General features: G+C 40.1%; 2 protein-coding genes across 11 annotated transcripts in view; both read left to right on the top strand.

Moving 5' to 3' along the window:
* The first annotated feature begins 11,667 nt into the window (after window positions 1-11,667).
* LOC146397596 (uncharacterized) lies at window positions 11,668-14,887 on the top strand. The gene is made up of 4 exons (XM_084989971.1): window positions 11,668-11,850; window positions 12,948-13,278; window positions 13,466-13,597; window positions 13,654-14,887. The coding sequence occupies exons 1-4, from the start codon at window positions 11,668-11,670 to the stop codon at window positions 14,619-14,621; spliced, it is 1,614 nt and encodes a 537-aa protein (XP_084846097.1). The 3' UTR covers window positions 14,622-14,887.
* Window positions 12,977-20,079, top strand: part of FNDC3B (fibronectin type III domain containing 3B) — a 338,529-nt gene continuing 331,426 nt past the window's right edge. For 5 of the 10 annotated variants that reach the window (XM_084990280.1, XM_021069801.2, XM_084990279.1 and 2 more), the window contains exon 1: window positions 12,977-13,110. The gene's annotated coding sequence lies outside the window, so the exon portion shown is untranslated. Of the gene's footprint in view, window positions 13,111-13,591; window positions 13,648-13,899; window positions 14,005-20,079 lie in introns of those variants that run through there. The other 5 variants (XM_084990282.1, XM_021069802.2, XM_084990281.1 and 2 more) reach the window with 2 other exon arrangements.

The following is a 20,079-nucleotide window of genomic DNA, read 5'->3' on the forward strand; positions in this document are numbered from 1 at the left end:
AATTTTGTGTCATGATCCTATGACTCAAGGTGGCCTGATTCATAGTTAGATTGATTAGGGATGTTATAAATCAAGGGGAGATGAAATTAACTGAATACATGACTATCTCCTCATTGGGCTGACCCTATCAATGCTATATATAATTCTGATATAAGGTGTATGATAACATTTCCTTTCTGAAAAACTTTCCTCATTTTCATAATGCCATGAAATTTAGAGAAGTCTTCCAGTCTAACTTACCAAACAGTGCAGCAATCCCCTCTACAGCTCTACAGCTACTGAATAATTTGCAGTTGGGCAGTGAGAGGAAATGAGAACGATTCACCATGAGTCACATAAGTTCATTCAAAAAATATATCAGGCTAATATGATATGTTACTAAACTAGCAGGGCAGTCTATATATTGTGATATCTTTATGGACAAAGTAGGAATGTGTTTGGTCTATCAAAAATATTACTGTAGGTAATTCATCCATAGAATCACAGAAAGAGGTAAAATTACTTTTTAGGGCCATACCCGTGGCATATGGAGGTTCCCAGGATAGAGGTTGAACCAGAGCTGCAGCTGACAGCCATAGCCACATCCATTGCCACTCTGGATCTGAGCCTCATCTTAGAACTATATCGCAGCTCATGGATTCTCAATCCACTGAGCGAGGCCAGGAATCGAACCTGCATCCCCATGGGTACTAGTCAGATTCATTACCACTATGCCACAACAGGAACTCTGGTAAAATTACTTTAGATGTCATCTTATTCTACAGATATTTCAGATAAGAAGCCTGAAAGCTGTAGAGGTAAAATTATCTTCCTGATATTACAGCATATGAAAGCAATAGTCAAGAGCTTGGACATTTCTCCAGTGCTCTTTCCATTAGATAAGTTTAACAGCACCAGGTTTTACTTAATGTTACCTTCAACTGAGGATGGGCATAAGTGGTAACTCCTAGGGCAATAAATTTGCTCATTCTAAGAATAGTTTTTTGGCATATAAACATGGGGCTAAGGTTGGGGTTATGTTTCAGCCTCTCTGGTGGGTTGGTTTGCAGGTCTTCAGAGACTCTGGGAAAGATCTTATGCTCAGTGAAGGGAGTTGTGCCTCAGCCTATAGAGGGGACTGAGAGAGGAATAGTGACTATAAGCACACAATGGTTGTGACTTGATTTCTTCCTGCTGGTGACCTTAAGGAATTTGTGTCTGTATTATAAGAACACATAGGAGCAGATAGCACAAAATGAAAAAGTTTTACTCTAAACTTTCTCTCACCTCCAATCTGTGGGGTTTTGTCATCTTTGCTGCCACCCCCCTAGTTTGGGCCACCATCATCTCTCACCTGACCTATTCTAATGGACCTTTCTGCTTCTAGTCTAGTCATCCTTCCTGCACAGATTCCATAAACCAGGCAGAGAAATCATAGAAGTAAATCAGATCTTAGAAAAAGCAGAACAAACTAGCCCAAAGTTAGCAGAAGGAAGAAAATAAAGATCAAAAAAAGGAGTTCCTACTGTGGTGCTGTGGGTTAAGGTTTTGATGTTGTTGCAATGTGGCATAGGTCTCAGCTCTGGCTTGGTTTGATACCTGGCACAGGAACTTCCATATGCCATGTGGGTGGCCAAAAAAGAAAAAAAAAAGATAGAGAACACTCAAATAAAATAAAAAATGGAGGAGACATTACAGATGATACTACAGAAATAGAAAGGATCATGATAGATTACTATGAACAGTTATATACGAACAAATTGGATAACATAGGAGAAATCAATAAATCCCTAGAAACATACAACTTACTAAGATTGAATCATGAAGAAATAGAAAATCTGAACAGACCAATAAAGAGTAGAGACTGAGCCAGTAATCAAAATTCCCCAACAACAACAACAACAAAAAACCAGGATCATATGATTTCCCTGGTGAATTTTACCAAACATTTAATGAAGAATTAATGCCAATCATTCTCAACCTCTTCGAAAAAATCAAAGAGGAGGGAACACTCCCAAAGTCACTTTGCAAGGCCTGCATTACCCTGATACAAAAGCCAAGTAGGATACTACAATAAAAGAAAACTATAGGCCAATATCCCTGAGAATGCTGGCACAAAAATTCTCAATAAAGAAAGTTCCTGTCCTGTCTCAGCAGTAATGAACCTGACTAGGATCCATGAAGATGTGGGTTCAATTGCTCAGTGAGTTAAAGATCCGGCATTGCCATGAGCTGTGGTGTAGCTTGGAGATGCAGCTTGGATCTGGCATTGCTGTGGCTGTGGCATAGGCTGGCGGCTGCAGCCCTGATTCAACCCCTAGCCTGGGAACCTCCATACACTGTGGGTGTGGCCCTAAAAAAAAAAAAAAAGCAAAAAAAAAAAAATTCTCAATGAAATATTAGAAAACTGAATTCAAGAGCACATTAAAAGGATCACATGGCATGATCAAGTGGGATTTATCCCTGGAATGCAAGGGTGATTCAGTAAGTGTCATACACCACATTCATAGAATGAAAGATAAAAATCATATGATCATATCAGTAGGTACAGAAAAAGCACTTGGCAAAATTCAACTTCTTTCATGGTAAAAACTCAACAAACTGGTTATAGAAGGAATGTATGTCAACATAGTAAAGACCATATACGACAAGCCCACAGTAAACATCATACTTAATGGTGAAAGGTTGCAAGCTTTTCTTCTAAGATCAGGAATAGGACAAAGATGCACACTCTCACTACTTCTATTCAACTTAGTGAGGGAAGTCCTAGCCAGAACAGTGAGGCAAGAAAAATAAATAAAAAACATCCAAATTAGCAAGGAAGAAAATTGTCTCTGTTAGCAGATGATATGATTTTATGTAGAGAAAATCCTGAAGACCACCAAACAACTTTTATAAATAATTAGCAAATTCAATAAAGTGGCAGGATGTAAAGCCAACATGCAAAAATCTGTTGTTTTTATACAATAACAATAAAACATCTAAAAATGAAAGAACGCAATCCTATTCATAATAGCATCAAAAGAAATAAAATAACCAAGAATAAAGTTAATCGAGGAGGTGAAAGATCTATACAATTGAAAACTATAAGACTTTGTTGAAAGAAATTGAAGAAGAAACATGTAAATGGAAAGATATCCCCTGTTCATGGGTATGAAGAAGTGTATTGTTAATATGCTCATACTACCCAAAGCAATCTGCAGATTCAATGCCATCCCTATCAAAATTCCAGTGACATTTCCCACAGGAATAGGAAAAACCATCCTAAAATTCATTTGGAACCACAAAAGACCTTCAATAGCCAAAACAATACTGAGAAAAAAGAACAAAGCTGAAGCCATCACACTTCCTAATTTCAAACTATAGTAATCAAAGTGTATGGTACTGGTAGACATATAGACGAAGGGATAGGATTGAGAGCCCAGGAGTAAATGCTTACTTATATGTCTAATTAATATTTGACAAGGGAGCCAAGACTATTCAATGGAGAAAAGATAGCCTCTTTAACAAATAATTTTAGGAAAACTATATAATCATAGGTATAAAAATTAAATTGGACCCTACACCACTCTCAAAAGTTAACTATAAATGAATAAAAAGCATAAACATAAGACCTGAAACCATAAAACTTCTAGAAGGAAACAGGGAAAAATTCCCTGACATTGGTTTTGGCAAAAATTTTTTGGATATGACACCAAAAGAAAATGCAACGAAAGCAAAAATTAAGTTGGACAACATCAAATTAAAAACCTTCTGCACAAAAAAAAAGAAAAAAGAAACAACACAATGAAAAAGCAACTACAGAATGGAGAAAAATACAAGAAAACCGTTTATCTGATAAGGAGTTAATATCCAAAATATACAAGGAACTTATACAACTCAATAGCATAAAAGCAATGCAATTAAAAGGTAGGCAATGGGGAGTTCCCATCGCGGCGCAGTGGTTAACGAATCCAACTAGGAACCATGAGGTTGCTGGTTCGATCCCTGGCCTTGCTCAGTGGATTAAGGGTCCAGTGTTGCCGTGAACTGTGGTGTAGGTTGCAGACTTGGCTTGGATTCCGCGTTGCTGTGGCTGTGGTGTAGGCTGGCAGCTACAGCTCCGATTAGACCCCTAGCCTGGGAACCTCCATATGCCGCGGGAGCAGTCCAAGAAATGGCAAAAAAGACAAAAAAAAAAAAAAAAAAAAAAATAGTAGGCAATGGAACTGAACTGATATTTTTCCAAAGAAGACATACAGATGGACAACAGATACGTGAAAAGGTGTTCAACCCCAGTAATCATCAGGGAAGTGCAAATCAAAGCTATAATGAGCCATCAACACACACCTATTGCAAGAAAGCAACAGAAAAAAGTGAGTATGTGGAGAAAAAATGAGTATGTAGATGGAGTTCCCGTCGTGGCGCAGTGGTTAACGAATCCGACTAGGAACCATGAGGTTGCGGGTTGGGTCCCTGCCCTTGCTCAGTGGGTTAACGATCTGGCCTTGCCATGAGCTGTGGTGTAGGTTGCAGACGCGGCTCGGTTCCCGCATTGCTGTGGCTCTGGCGTAGGCCGGCGGCTACAGCTCCGATTCAACCCCTAGCCTGGGAACCTCCAATATGCCGCGGGAACGGCCCAAGAAATAGCAAAAACAACAACAGCAGCAAAAAGACAAAAGACAAAAAAAAAAAAAAAAAAAAAAGATGAGTATGTAGAGAAAAGGGAATCCTTGTGTCCTGTTGATGAGAATGTAAATTGGTACAGACACTATGGGAAACAGTATGGAGGTTCTTCAAAGAATTAAAAATAGAACTACCACATGAGCCAGCAATCCCACTTTTGGGAAAGATATGGAAACAATCTAATTGTATGCCTACAGATGAATTGATGAAGAAGATGTGGTACATATATACGATGGAATATTATTGTCATGAGAAGGAAGGAACCTCTGCCACTTTTGACAACATGGATGGGGATTAAGGGCTTATGTTAAATGAAATAAGTCAGATAGTGAAAGACGAGTACCATTATGGTTTAACTTATATGTGAAATCTTAACCAAAAAAATTGAACAAACATAACAAAACATGAACAGAATCATGGATACAGAGAACAAACAGGAGTTTGCCAAAGGGAAGGGGTGCAGGAAGAGGAAAGAAATAGGTGAAGGAAATTAAGATATGTAAATTTCCAGTGGCAAAATAAATGAGTCACAAGTATGAAATATACAGGGGGGGGAATATAGTCAATAAATAACTATATAATATCTTTTTAAGGTAACATATCCTAGCTAGACTTATTGTGGTGATCTGTCTGAAGTGTATGGAAATACCAAATCACTATATTGTATAGCAAGAACTAACACAGTATTGTAGGTCAATTATATTTCAAAAACAAATCTACTCAGGAAAAGGACTCAGATTTGTGGTTACCAGAGGCAGAAGTGGAAGTGGGGGAATTATATGGAAGCAGTGAAAAAGTACAAACTTCCACTTGTAAGATAAATAACTACCAGGTATGTCACAAACAACATGATAAATATAATTAAGATTGTTGTATATGAAAAATTATATATGAAACTTGTTTAGAGAGTAAATCCTAAGAGTTCTCATCATAAGAAAACTTTGTTTTCTATTTCTTTAATTTTGTAGCTGTATAAGGTGATGGGTACTAACTAAATTTATTGTGATAATCACTTCTTGATGTGTGTAAATCAAATAATTATGCTGAATACCTTAAACATATACAGTGCTATATGTCAATTATATTTCACGGTGTTTGTACAGATAGAGGGAAAAATCAGTCTGTCAAAGGGTGGTGCTGGCCTTATAGGGTAACTGGGGTAGTTTCCCCATGGGTCTAATACCAACAGTAGGAGACTCAGTACAGTGGGAGGTGCCATATTAGTTGCCCTGGCTGGGTTAATAAGTTACTGAAGGAAGCTGAGAAAACATGCTATAAACTCACAGGAAACTTCTGGAAAGAACTGGGAAGAGTACAAGGCTAGTGAGACATCCTGCAATAATGGTAGCTGTCAGGATCAGCGAAAGGGTCTTTATTAATGTATATGTAATCAAAATTTATTGATTGATTTAAAAATGATTTTTATTTTTTTAATCATAGCTGGTTTACGGTGTTCTGTCAATTTTCTACTGTACAGCAAGGTGACCCAGTCACACATACATATATACATCCTTTTTCTCAGATTATCATGCTCTATCGTAAGTGACTAGATAGAGTTCCCAGTGCTATACAGCAGGATCTCATTGCTTATTCTTTCCAAAGGCAATAGTTTGCATCTATTAACCCCAAACTCCCAGTCCATCCCACTCCCTCCCCCTCCCCCTTGGTAACCACAAGTCTGTCCTCCAAGTCCATGATTTTCTTTTCTGTGGAAAGGTTCATTTGTGCCATATATTAGATTCCAGATATGTGATATCGTATTATATTTGTCTTTCTCTTTCTGACTTTCTTCATTTGGTATGAGAGTCTCTAGTCCATCCATGTTGCTGCAAATGGCGTTATTTTGTTCTTTTTTATGGCTGAGTGGTATTCCGTTGTGTATATATACATTTTAATCTATTCATCTGTCAATGTGAATTTAAGTTGTTTCCAAGTCTTGACTATTGTGAATAGTGCTGCAATGAACATAAGGGTGCATGTGTCTTTTTCAAGGAAAATTTTGTGCAGATATATGCCCAAGAGTGGGATTGCTGGGTAAAACAGTACTTCTATATTTATTTTTCTGAGGTACCTCCATACTGTTTTCCATAGTGGTTGTACCAATTTACATTCCCACCAACAGTGTAGGAGGGTTCCCTTTCCTCCACACCCTCTCCAGTGTTTGTTATTTGTCGACTTATTAATGATGGCCATTCTGACTGGCGTGAGGTGATACCTCAGAGTAGTTTTGATTTTCATTTCTCTAATTATCAGTGATGCTGAGCATTCTTTTCATGCGATTATTGGCTATCTGTATATCTTCTTTGGAGAAATGTCTATTCAGGTCTTTTGCCCATTTTTCAATTGGGTGGTTGCTTTTTTTGCTGTTGAGTTATATAAGTTGTTTGTATAGTCTAGATATTAAGCCCTTGTCAGTTGCATTGTTTGAAACTATTTTATCCCATTATGTAAGTTGTCTTTTTTTTTTTTTAATAGTTTCCTTTGCTGTGCAAAAGCTTGTCAGTTTGATTAAGTGCCATTGGTTTATTTTTGCTTTTATTTCTGTTGTCTTGGGAGACTGACCAGAGAAAACATTGGTAAGGTTGATGTCAGAGAATGTTTTGCCTATGTTCTCTTCTAGGAGTTTGATGGTGCCTTGTCTTATGTTTAAGTTTTTAAGCCAATTTGAGTTTATTTTTGTGCATGGTGTGAGGGTGTGTTCCAGTTTCATTGATTTACATGCGGCTGTCCAGTTTTCCCAGCACCATTTGCTGAAAAGACTGTTTTGTTCCCATTTTATATTCTTGCCTCCTTTGTCGCAGATTAATTGACCATAGGTGTCTGGGTTTATTTCTGGGTTCTTATTTCTGGGTTCTTATTTCTGGGTTCTCTATTCTCTTCCATTGGTCTGTATGTCTGTTTTGGTACCAGTACCATACTGTCTTGATTACTGTGGCTTTGTAATATTGCTTGAAGTCTGGGAGAGTTATGTCTCCTGCTTGGTTTTTGTTCCTCAGGATTGCTTTGGCAATTCTGGGTCTTTTGTTGTTCTATATACATTTTTGGATTCTTTGTTCTAGTTCTGTGAAAAATGTCATGGGTAATTTGATACGGATTGCATTGAGTCTGTAGATTGCTTTGCGTAGTATGGACATTTTTACAATTGTAATAAAAATTTAATGCCCTGAGTTTACACTGAAGTCTGAGACACACAGATTACATTTGAAATACCAGTAAGTATGTTTCCAAGAACTAAAAGAAATATTGTAATAATTACACAAGGGCTGAGAAACAATTTCAAGTAGATATCCAACTCTTCGCAAACAGAATTGGCACAGTTGGCTCTGTAGTAAGTTGACTGTTTTCCAACTCATTGTTTTTTGGTCAAATTTCATAATCTTTCCCTGTCTAAAACGGATTGTATCTGAGGCCATGTAGCCTGAAATAAAGACATCTCCTTACATCATTTCTCTGTGAAGAACATATATCTATCTCTATCTCTGTATCTATATCTACATGTATTTCAATCCAAGACAGTTTTTGAATTTGCTTGAGGAAGATAATATTTAGCACATCTGGTGTGAAGAGACCCAGGTATCATGCAGAAGTCTTGATGAGGAGGAAATGAGTACAGGAGTAAATCAGGTATGAGAGTGGGCTAGAGTGATAACAATGATGATGAAGAAAATCAGACCTAGTATATTCCCCCAGGGTGTGTGCTTCAGGGTAAGTCAATGTGATGGACAGATTCATAGTTTTTTTTAATAATTTTGTTTCATATTTACTTCCAGTTGGAGAAAAATTACTTGTGTAGGCTTTGGCCTTGTTTTGTGCTTTATTAGTGACTTGGATGGCAACATGAAAATCATGCTTATCATACTTATCAATGTCACAAACCTTGGAAAGGTTTTTTGATGATTGACTTAATGTCTGGAAAGTACTAGGTAGGCTGGAATGTGAGAATGAAATTTACAAATTTAATAAAATTAAATATTCAACTATTTAACATTAATAAAAATCAATTAAAATAAAATCAGTTGTATTCTAATGTATGCCCAGCTTGACAGCTTTTCATGGGAGAAGCATGAAATTAGCAGGATGAAGAGACCACTGAGAAAATTAGCACAATATTAAACTGTAATGATACAAGTATTTTGTCCAAAGTAAAGCAAGAAAGGGTATCACTCTGTGGCTGTGTGCTAACCATGTCTGAAATATTTTGAACACCCAGCTTCCACAGCTTTTAGACAATTAGGCCCCCGGAAGTGGTGGAAAGAAAGGATGGAGAGAGATTTGGAAGCCATATGTTGAGAAGAGTTCAGCATGTCAGAGACATTTATTTAGGAAAAGAGAATAGGTGTGACAGGTATGGTCAATTCATTGGAAGGGAAGTGGCTGTTGCTATTTTACCTGCCTCCAGAGGGCATAAACAGGACTTGTGGGAGAAAGTTGCAAGGAAGCAAGTTTCAGAAGACTTGGCTTAGATCTAGAGTTGTTGATAAAATGCTGTCTTGGAGAGAATCGTTTTCCCTTTTCTGGTGGTGTTCAGACTGAGGCTGGGTGCTTGGCTGTTACTGACATGTGAGCAAAGATTCTGATTTGGGAGGAGGAGCAGGCCAAAAACCTTGAGCTCTTATCAACCCTGTGATTTTATGAGCCCTGAGAGCCATTCGGTTTCTACCTGAATAGTTCTGGTAACTCTGGGACAGATAGATATTCTTGTTTGAAATGACTTAAAAATATGTATATATATTTGAAGGTGAAACTACAGTTTTGACTGGTTAAATTATTCTGGAGAAATGTGTTTAATTGAAGTTGCAACACTGCTCTTAGATTTTGTTATTGATTGAAGTGGCTATCCTTTAGTTTGTACTCTAATAAATTCTGAATGCTCTTCAAAACAAGATTAATTAGCTTTTTATCAATGTTTATATTGAAGCTGGTATCAGATCTAGCTCAGGACATTAGAACAAAAAGTAGATGCCCTCTAAGGTCAAGATTAAGTTTCAAGATTAGAGGCAAGACTGAACCTGCCTCTAAGAATCTAGCCACCTCAACTATAGGCAAAGGAAGGATATGGAGACTGAGAACATGGCTGAGTCTTCTGTATATTAGGGATTACTAGATATAATGATCTTTGAGAAAGAGGTTTGAATTTAGAAATTTTAAACTGAGAAGTATTACTGATTTAATGGTTTGAGATCTTTTTTTTTTTTTTTTCTTTTCCTTCTTTTATTTTTTTTGGTCTTTCTAGGGCTGCACCCATGGCATAAGGAAGTTCCCAGGGTAGAGGTTGAATTGGAGCTACAGCTGCCGGCCTCCACCACAGCCACAGCCACAGCCACAGCCACAGCCACAGCCACATGGGATATGGGCCGAGTCTGCAACCTACACTGCAGCTCATGGCAACACCAGATCCTTAACCCACTGAGTGAGGCCAGGGATCAAACTCATATCCTTATGGAGACTAGTGGAATTTGTTACCACTGAGCCACAATGGGAACTCTGAGATTGTTTAAATGCTAATTTCAAATATGTTAAAATTTCATTTCTTTTGTTACAAGTTATCTGTGGTCAGGAAGTATGACCTTGAACCTTTTATTTATTTAAATTTTTAAATAAGACTCAGCCTACATTGCATAGTTGATAGAAGACTTTACAAGTCTGTATATTTTGATATTGGCCTTAACTTCTGCTCTCATTTGGATGTTAATTTTTGTACTTAAGCAAGTCCTAAGCTGCTTTTGGAGCAAAGTTAAGACTATGTTTCTATAATTTAGGATCTAGGGTGGCAGATGATGTGAGTTGTCAACAGCAGACAGTAATACTCATTGCCTTAGTTTGGGGTCCTCTTTCCTGTTTGTGGAATCACCTCTCTGGCCTAAGACTTCATCATCTCCCACATGGATTCAGGGCATGCCTCTCTGACGTGAACCTTGTTCTATAGCCTGCTGCCAGAATAATCAACTTTGAAACCTACTTCAATCACTTCATGCCTTTATAACCTCACAGTGATTTCTCATTGCACTAAATTTAAATCCCTCAACATGTAGTTGGGAGCCTTTTCAAAAGTTTTGCTCCAGGAAAGGCGTCTTCATCCATTCATCCATTTATTCAAGGAGGAACCAGTATTTATTTATTGAGTATCAGGTGCTTGAGTGTTTTACTTCTCACAACAACCTAGCAGGAAGTCAGTATCACCACTTAAAAAGTAAATGACCCAGGCTCAGAGAACTTAAAAAACTCGCCCAATGTTACTGGCTTTTGTGTAATTATAATTTCCTTGCTTTTCCCACTACACCATACTTCCTCTCATTTTGGAAACATTTAATGTGTTTCTATTCTCTGTCAAAACTGATGCTAGATATTAGGGTAAGAAGACAAATGACATACTGAGGTTATATACCTACGAACATACATTTTAAATTTTAAGGCATTTTGTATCATCGATTCTTCATAGAACTAATTTGGCCTAGTGGAAGAAATTGGGAGATCTAATTCTGTCTTCTGAATTTCTCTTGTCTACTTTTACCTCCTTGGCCAAGCATGTATCTCTATACTTGAATTCAAACTTCTACCCTCTGAAGTTTTTCCTTTTACCTAGTAATTCAGGTTCTTCTACATACTTTAGAATTAATTTATTCAACAACATTTATAAGGGGGTCACTATATTCAAAGCACAATGCTAGGATGATGCTGGATATACAAAAATGAACGAGATCCAGTCAAGTGGAAGAGATACATACTAACTTTAGAGCAATGTGAGAACTGAAAAGAATTTTGAGATTGTGGGGAAAAGAGCTGTGAGGCTACAGGAAGGGAGGGAGTGATCAAAGATGAGGAAATGATCTTCAGAGAGGCTAGAGGAAAAAGTATGCTTCAGACAGAGGGGCAGAGGTGATTAAAATATATGAATTCAGCTGGATTGGAGGCCAGGGCTCAGGAACAAGTGAGACACTGAGGCAGGAGCTGGAGAACCTCTGCTTCCCCACAACTCTTCCAATGCAGAACTATGACCTAGGATTGGAACCATGTTCTAGAAAGATGGCTTCAAGACACCCTTTGCGAATATTTGGGGAAAGAAGCTGGTTAGGATTTATAAGCCAGGGAGGACCCCACTTGTCTGGATTTGCCATTATCCCCCTCATCTCCAAAAAAGAATTGCAAATTCCACAGGGAAAGGAGCTATTTCTCAGTATTCTTTTATATTCTTCTGGCTTTAATGCAGTACTTTGTACAATAACTTTATTTGATAAATGGTTGTTATATATTTTTTAGGTCAATGAGAGTAATAGGTTGCCTCCTGGTTACTACCTACTTCTGCTTTGTAGGCTAACAATTGAGGCTAAATGTGATTATTTCGAATACCTGGGAAGCTAAAAAGGAAGGTGGCCTCTCTGGGATAACTTCTACTTGTTTCCCTGGATAATTTGAAAGGTGGGATGGGATGCAGTCTGATAACCATTTTGAGTCTGTACGACAGGATACATGACTTTTTTTGTTCTTTTTTCTTTCTTCGGGCCGCACCTGCAGCCTATGGAGGTTCCCAGGCTAGGGGTGAATCGAAGCTGTAGCTGCCCGCCTCTGCGACGGCAACGCCAGATCTGAGCCATGTCGGCAACTTACATCATGTTCACCGCGTTGCCAGATCCTTAACCCACTAAGCGAGGCCAGGGATGGAACCTGCCTTCTCATAGATGCTAACCAGATTAGTTTCCACTGAGCCAGGGCAGGAATTTCTGAGACATGACATTTGACTTAATATAAACTTAGCAATTACTTAATGAAAGCTGTTGTGGCCTTCGCGTTGTTCTATGTTTGATACAGAAATACAGATATGAATAAAGAGTCTCTGCTCTTGTGAGCGCATATTGGGTACTGAACTTTGATATAATCTGTTCACGCTGTATAAACCATATGAACAAAGTTCTATGGGAAACAGAGAAGGGAGGTGACAAAATAGCTCACAAGGTTGTGGGGATTTTTAAAAAAGTTAATACATGAAAAAATGTCAGTCTCAACTCTGATTATTACTTAGCAGACACTGCATTTATATTGATGTTGCAATCATTTGCAGAACATGAAGTCTTCGCCTTTCAGGAGTTGCTCGTTCCCTAAGCCTTTACGTTATTCTGGCTGAACCAAAAAGAGTTTTAGGATAGTTATGCAGGCCTAGTGGGGAAGGAGGATCCCATAGTTCCTGCGAATCTTTACTTAAAACGGCGGTTATACTCGGCAGATTACGGCAGTGGGCGGGCCTCAAATCCCCATGTGGTCCCGACATCATTGACATGGCGGAATCCCCCATCTAACCCTCCTGGTAGTTATTTGAGCGGCGGCTGCGGCCGGAGGCGGAGGAGAGCGGTGGCGGCGGCGGCGGCGGGAGCAGCAAAGGGGCGGCAGGGATCCTCGGGGCTGGCGGCTGGGAAGGCGTGGTAGACCCGGTGTGTGGCGCGCCCGGAGCCCCGCGTTTCAGCCCGAGGGAAGGTAAGGCGTGCAGGAGCAGGAGACTGGAGGGGATCCGGACCCCGCGTCTCAGCCGCTGGGGTCCCAGCGCGCTGGAAAGCCCCAGCCGGACGCTGAGTCCGCCAAAGTGCTTGCCTGTCCCGGAGCGCTCCGGGCGCGCCAGACTTCCCGAGAAAACTTGGCGCCAGAGTGCCTGAGCGCCCCGCGCTCCTCTGGGCACCCCGGGAACACGGGGCCCAGGAGGGGGTCGGCCTCCCCTTTGGGGCCGCGTCTTACTGGGCTCCGGGTCCCCGCTCGTCCCCCCAGCTGGTGAAGGCTTGGAGGAAGGAAAGAAACGGGTAGATTCTTCTTGATCGGGGAAAAAATATCTGGGCAGTGGCTCCCGGGCTTTCCCTCCCCCCCTCGCCCTCCCCAGCCTTCCCAGCAGATTTTGTCCGAGGAATCCGCTCCCCCTCCCGGAATCTCCGCGGCAGGAACGCTGCCCAGGAGGGGGAGGGCGGGCGGAGAGGCCGAGGAATCTTCGACGTGTCACTTTCTGAGGCTGTAGATTTCCATATGGTAAAGGGAGGAGGGCGGGCGTGCAAAGAGGGGCTAGAAGTTGGGGCCGCCTCTCTGCGCCAGGCGGGGCGGGCCAGGACCTCCGACCCTTGGATGCACACAGGGAGGGTCCCGAGCCCGCACCGGCCCCCCGCCCAGGCCAGGCCTCCCCGGGACACTCCCCGCCTAGCCGCTGGCCACCTCAGTGCGCGCCACGTCCTCCCTCCCCGTCCTGCCCCCCGGGCTCCCCCCGGGCTGGGGGCGGTAACCGGCGGCCGCGGCTGGACTCGGCGAGCCTAGAGGCTGGAAGCTCGGGCGGGGGAGTGGGGCACGGCGGGAAGGAGCGGGCGACCCGGTGTGTGGGCCAGCGTAGCTCCGGTCAGTGGGTCACCCCAAGGGGCGCCCGGGCCGGGGGTGGGGCGGGCGGGAGGAATCCGCGCCCCGAGGCGGCCGGGAGGGGTGCGCGGACCGTCTGGTGCTCTCGGCGCGGCGGGGGCCTGCGGGCGTGGGAAGGGCCTGTCATTCTGGGCGAAAGTGGGGCCTCCGGCTATGCCCGCGAAGTTTCCCAAAGGTCCGGTCTGGGCGCCCGGTGGGATCCGGAGCACCCGGGCCCAGTGTCCCTGGAGACGGGGCTGGGCTGCCTGGCGGCGCCGTTGGCGGGAGGCTTCCAGGAGTGCGCGGTTGGGGTTGGAGCTTTTCGAACCTCACCACCTACTCTGCTGTTCCTGACGGAGGGAAAGCAATGGCAGTTTATCCAGACATTACCGTTTGCGGACTTTCTTGAAAGGAAAAACTTTAATTTCTGTTCTCTTCAGTCCAGCAAGTTCTTGAAACAAAATTTGGAATTTGGCTGCGATGGGCCGACGCTGGGGCCCCAGATCCACGCGTTTCTCTCTCCATCCCTGTTAGTTTCTAATCTCCCTCCCTCTCTTCCACACAGGCTTAATCATATTTTGGAACGGGCGAAGTCTTTTGTTGGGTGGGCACCCCCCTGATGGCTTGTCTGTTTATTTTTTAATGTGCAGTTAATTTGATTTGAATTTCCTCCAGCTTCCAGGCCCTGCTAGGGAAAGCTAAGGAAGAGGGAATATATCACCCCCACCCCTCTTTTTTTTTTTAAACTGGAGAGAGGTGGGGCATTGGGAAAAGGGGAGGCACAGTGGTTGTGGGTAAAGAGAGGGAGCAGACAGACCCGGAAGAAAAGGAATCTGCTCTGGAATAACACTTTTTTTTTTTTGAGGCTTCAGGCCTTGGGCAAAAATGCACGCTCTGGGGGGGAAAAAAAAAAAAAAAGGCACCACTGTTCTGATTTCTACTGCCTGAGTTGCTCTTCTCTCTCAAGTTAGAGCTGTGACTCTGGGGCCCTAGACAGCGCCCGAGGGAAGATGTCCGCAGCCACAGCCAAGAACAGCCCGTGGTTTTCTGCCTTGTATAGGGGCTCTTGGTTCCCCCTGATTGGAGGCGGCCTTGGTGGAATAAGCGTTCAGTAAATTTCCTGGCTCCCGAGGAGCAGCTGTTAGCCAGGGTAAAGTCTTTGGGCATGTTTCTGGTCCTGGTCCTGCAAGGGGACCTTACCTGTAAGGTTATAATCCTCACATTGTTTAGACCCTAGAGGGTCATCCACAAGCTGGCCAAGAATGAGGCATAGCTGGTATGAGAAGTCACTAACAAATGGTACTTAAATTCGTATATGCTTTTAAAATGTTTTGGTTTAAATACTTCTAAGAGAAAAAAATTCTACGTAAAGATAGTGTTCATTTTAAAAGAGAGATCTTAAAACTGCAAGATATCATCATGGAATAGGAGGTTGTAGCTTCTAATTACAGTATATACAATTTCAGAAAGATATTCCAGTAACCTTTTAAGACAGACTTTATAAATAGCTCACATCAGACCATGGACTATACTGGAGAGCTAGTCTTCTGGGGTTTCTGGAAGAATGCTTGGGATCTGTTCGGAAGCTAGCTCTAGGAGCCTAGGTAGTAGTTTACTCTGTAGGAGTTTGTGCCCCTTTTGCTTAACACTTCATTTAACGGGTAGAATTTGATATCATCCTTAGAATTTAAAACCTGAGACCTTCCCAACTTCAGTTTTAGGAAAATGAGGCCTAGGGAGGGGAAGTGACCATTTGGTGTTGCAATCATAGATTAAAATTCATTAGAGGACTGTGTAAATATCTACTCTGTCTTGGAATCTAGTGCTTACTAAGTAGCATGTATTGTGTTTTTTAGTATATTATGTCATTAAAATTCTAATAGTCTTTCAGTTTAGTTGATGTTAAGGACATTTTACAGAGAAGGCATGGAGGTTCACAGGTTCACAGAAATTTAGTAACTTGTATAACGTCACATAGAATTTTCTTAGGTGATGTAAATGGTTCTGTCTCTGTGCTGTCCAGTGTGGCAGCCACCAGACACGTGTAGCTGTTGTGCCATTTAAAACGTGGCTGGTTTGACTAAAGAACTGCATTCTAAATTTTATTTACTTTTAATTATTTTAAACTGCTACTTGTGGCTAGTGGTCAGTTACCATATTGTAGATTGCAACTAGAACTTTCTGACTTGCAAATCTTTTCACGTTTAACTGAATCATACTGCTTTTAAGATCTTGTAGTTCACTTTTCTTTCTTCTATACCACAAAGTGCTTAGATTCAGCTCTTAAATGGAATTTAAATATGGAATTAGCTGTAGCTCAAAACCAAACAAGTTGTTTTTAAAAAATGCCCTGTGTATCATAGTAAAAACTAATAGACAAAAACTTTAAATGCCATTTTCTTATTTGGTTGAAATATATTCTTATAGAAATTGCTGAAAAGGCAGTCAGAGCTTGTTGATTATTTCAGTGCAATAAAGGAATATAAGTAGGAGGCAATATGAAAAACTCACTGATGGGGAGTTGGGTTAAAATTACCTCCAATATCCACATTTACATGTTCATTGAGTGATTCTTTTCAAATGTCTTCATAAGTGTCAGGTAAATAATATAGCCAAACCATCATTCACATGTCCTTATGTAGCACAGTTAATCTGAAGAATTAAAATTATCACTTTACTACCAAAGAGTAAAATTCAAGTGTAAAATATAAAATACCCTAGATCTATTTATGCATTGGGAAAAATGTGTTTAAGATTGAAACAAACAGCAGAAAAGATTCTTTTGGTGGCATATCATCAAATAGTTTTTTCATTAGTGGATTTAATTTAAATTTGTTGCATTTTAGAATTCATTTGGTATAGGGAATTTCAACAACTTTCCAATTTTATATGATACAGTGAAAATTCCAACTCAAGTAAGTGTTCATTTATCAGGATTTCATCCATAAACTTACAGCTAATTTCTTTTATTAGAATTTTAAAGAGGTAACTTCCAGATTCATTATTAATATATCTGAATCTGCTGAATCTTTCATAGTTACTACTGCCTAGGGATAATTGCAGTTTGTAATCCTGACTTGAAAGTGTTACATGATCCTGAAAGACTATACTAGTAAATCAGCTTTAAAACTGTTCTATATTATTTTAGTGTTTTGTGAATTACATGGCTTCCAGCTCTGAAAATTGTAAATTCAGCTAAGGGTGAGGCATCAGTTAATGAGACTCTTCAGATAGCTGAAAAACCCTGATCATATCCATTCCTGACCATTGAGATCATAGTTATTTTCAAGGAACCAACATAAGAAGCACATTATAAATAGGATTATATTGTTCTTGTGAGTGTGACAAATATAGGAAACATGATTTAATTCATGATATATGGTTCCATTTGTAGAACATCAAGGTGCTTAATACAAATGAGAGATAATTTAAAAGATAAAGATACTGAAATCATAAGCAAAGGTAAAAAATCTTATTACCTCACCCCACTCCAGTGAGGGCCACATCTGGGTACCTATCAGTTTAAATCATAATATCTAATCTGTAATGGACTTAATTTACTTCTTTGCTATATGTCCTTGATAGACTTCTGAACCTCTCTTAGCCTGGGTTTCCTCATTTTAGCATAAGGAGGAAACACCTCACCTGTACTATTTTTAAAGTGGTCTTCACAAGGGATTAAGGAGTCAGTGTACTAAAAAGTGTTTAGCAAAGCCTTATACAAACTCCATAGTTTGTTGTATTTGAAAGCTTAACACCGACCTGTTTCTGTAGTATTATTTTGCATGTTTTCAGAGACCTCCAGATTGTGTTTGGACAGTTTGAAAAATGGTTTATTTTCTTCTTTGTGATGAGTAAATAAAGTTTCAGGCTTTAGATTACTGTGTTTCAATTTTCCCCTCCTCCTCATATAATAGTTGATTTGTGACCTCTCAAAAGTTGTGTTTCCTTAGATGTGGTCAGTAGCTGGTTAGCATTGCTGAAGTGGACTAGCCAGTCTTCGTGATTCAGGGTCATTCTTGAGGTGGAGGGGAAAAAGTACAGTGTTTTAGAGGAAGTTCCAATGTTGAATGATAGAAGCATAGGCTTTAGTCTCTGAATATTATCTTAGTAAGCCTATTATTTGGGCTTTCAATAATTCTAGCTGAGAAGAGGGGAGAAGAATAATTTTATGTGTAGGGGAATCTTTGCAACCTACCTGTTTTCACTTCAGAAGTTGTAGTTGTCCTTTCTTCACTTTTAATGAGGTTAATCCATTTAATGAGAGTTTTTTTGTGTGTGTTAAGACATTATTTTCAAGTCTCATCCACACAGCTGTTGGGAATGCACTTAGATGGTTGAGGAAAAACCTTTATTCTTTAGTTGACTTTAAGGCCTTTGAATATAGGAAGACATCCATAAGCACACCTTTTTTTGGGCCTTAAAATACACAGTATGGTATAGTCTTAATGTGTCTTTAAAAGTCAGAGAACACTTCAATCACTGTAACCAGACAGAGCCAGGTTTCTGTAGGAGCCAAGCACAGTCTCACAATGGGAAGATGAATTGGTGGTTGGTACTTGAACTTGAACTTTTTGCAGGGTACAGCCAATGAGAGGCCAGAACCTAGTCACAAGTTTATCCAGAGGGGAATTGTTTATGTAAGTTTAGTGTCAAGGATCAATCCATGGAGACCAAAGATGTGGGGTAGAGATGGGAAGGAGGTGGGAGGTTTTTAAACTCCTGAGTATAAATCAAATAAGATAGACTGTAGTGATCAGCCATTATAGGTGGGGAGGTTTCTCAATTTAAAAATCTAGTTCCCTGGTGGCTCAGTGGACTAAGGATCTTAAGGAGCCATCCTTGTTACTGTTGTGGCTTGAGTTGTTGCTGTGGTGCCCATTCGACTGGTCCAGGAGTTTCTGTATGCTGCAGATGCGGCCAAAAGAAAAAGAAAAAGAAAAAAAAATCAATCCTGGAATCTCTTTTTTGTCCCTAGTTGGGATATTCAGGTTTAGCATTCTGAAACACCTGGCTTGTAACTTCATTGGCTGATGGGATGTTCTTAGAAATATTCACTGTCCGTTCGGACGCTGGTTCCTAATATCTTTTGTTTCTACAATATTACAACTGCTTGTCAGTTTTTAAATAACTGGAGGGAGAAGATTTTAGTGAGATGGTGTTGAGGCAAAGCTAGCATTATTTGAGATTTCAGTAAGCATCTGTTTAAAATGTCCCTTGTATTAAATGATATTTGAGTTTAAAATGTAATTTTATTTCGTTCACGTGCTTATTGACTCAAGGCACTGAGTTCTAGACTAGGTTTTTTTGTTAATGGAATGTTCTACTATCTTCTGACCTTTTTTTTGCAAATGCAAAGCATTTTTTCTGTTAACTTACAGGGCTATTTTGCTCATATTTTTGGAATGTTGTATAGAAAGCTATGCCTACCTAGGGTAGGGTGGTGACAACTTTAGTTCTTTGCTCCTTTCTAAAATTTGAGAAAGGTTAAAATTGGAGCACCTACGGCCATGTTTTAAACTAAATTTATATTAGAATTTAAGGCTTCTATTACGTCTTTGTTTTGACTCTGGAAGATGAAGGTTTTTAAAAAGGCAACTAGTCAGAAAAATTTGCCTAAACCAAGTTGATATAATATAAACTCACAGTGTTCAGTTATGAAAAGCTTTCTGTTGAAGTAATTATCTAGAAAATTGTGTTCGTACATGAGCAAATGTTGTATGTTTGAGAAATAATGGGAGATTCTAAAATCCCAGGAAATAACAAGATTTAATTTATTCTTAAGGGCTCAGTCAGATTCTCCACAGCTGGTGAAAGAGGGTCTCTATTAAAAATAACTCCATTGTTCTGGATGTAACTAATTAGGAATTTGCAATTATCCAGGCAAGTCTAGGATAAAGTTTGGCTTCCTACTCTATATGAAAAGGTTTTACTGTAACAGAAGTTTAAATAGATCATAAGGAGAATATTTACCTAATTAGGAGAACAAACCACTTTAAGCACTTCGGAAAAATCAATTTCCTTAAAAGCAATGTAAAACTGTAGTATGGGTTGAAGCTAGTTCTACTGCTGGGCTTT

Source organism: Sus scrofa, chromosome 13 (genome assembly GCF_054392235.1).
Source record: "Sus scrofa isolate SSC_HxYL_T2T_F1_AM1 chromosome 13, Sscrofa_HxYL_maternal_Yorkshire_Landrace_v2.0, whole genome shotgun sequence".
Lineage (NCBI taxonomy): Eukaryota > Metazoa > Chordata > Mammalia > Artiodactyla > Suidae > Sus > Sus scrofa.

Bases quoted from the DNA above. Each gene is read 5' to 3' on its own strand.
- LOC146397596 (XM_084989971.1), top strand. From the start codon at position 11,668: ATGGCTTCAAGACACCCTTTGCGAATATTTGGGGAAAGAAGCTGGTTA. The intron at 11,851-12,947 runs GTACTTTGTACA...CCCTCCTGGTAG, and splicing joins ATTCTTCTGGCTTTAATGCA to TTATTTGAGCGGCGGCTGCG. The intron at 13,279-13,465 runs GTGCCTGAGCGC...ATATCTGGGCAG, and splicing joins CGAGAAAACTTGGCGCCAGA to TGGCTCCCGGGCTTTCCCTC.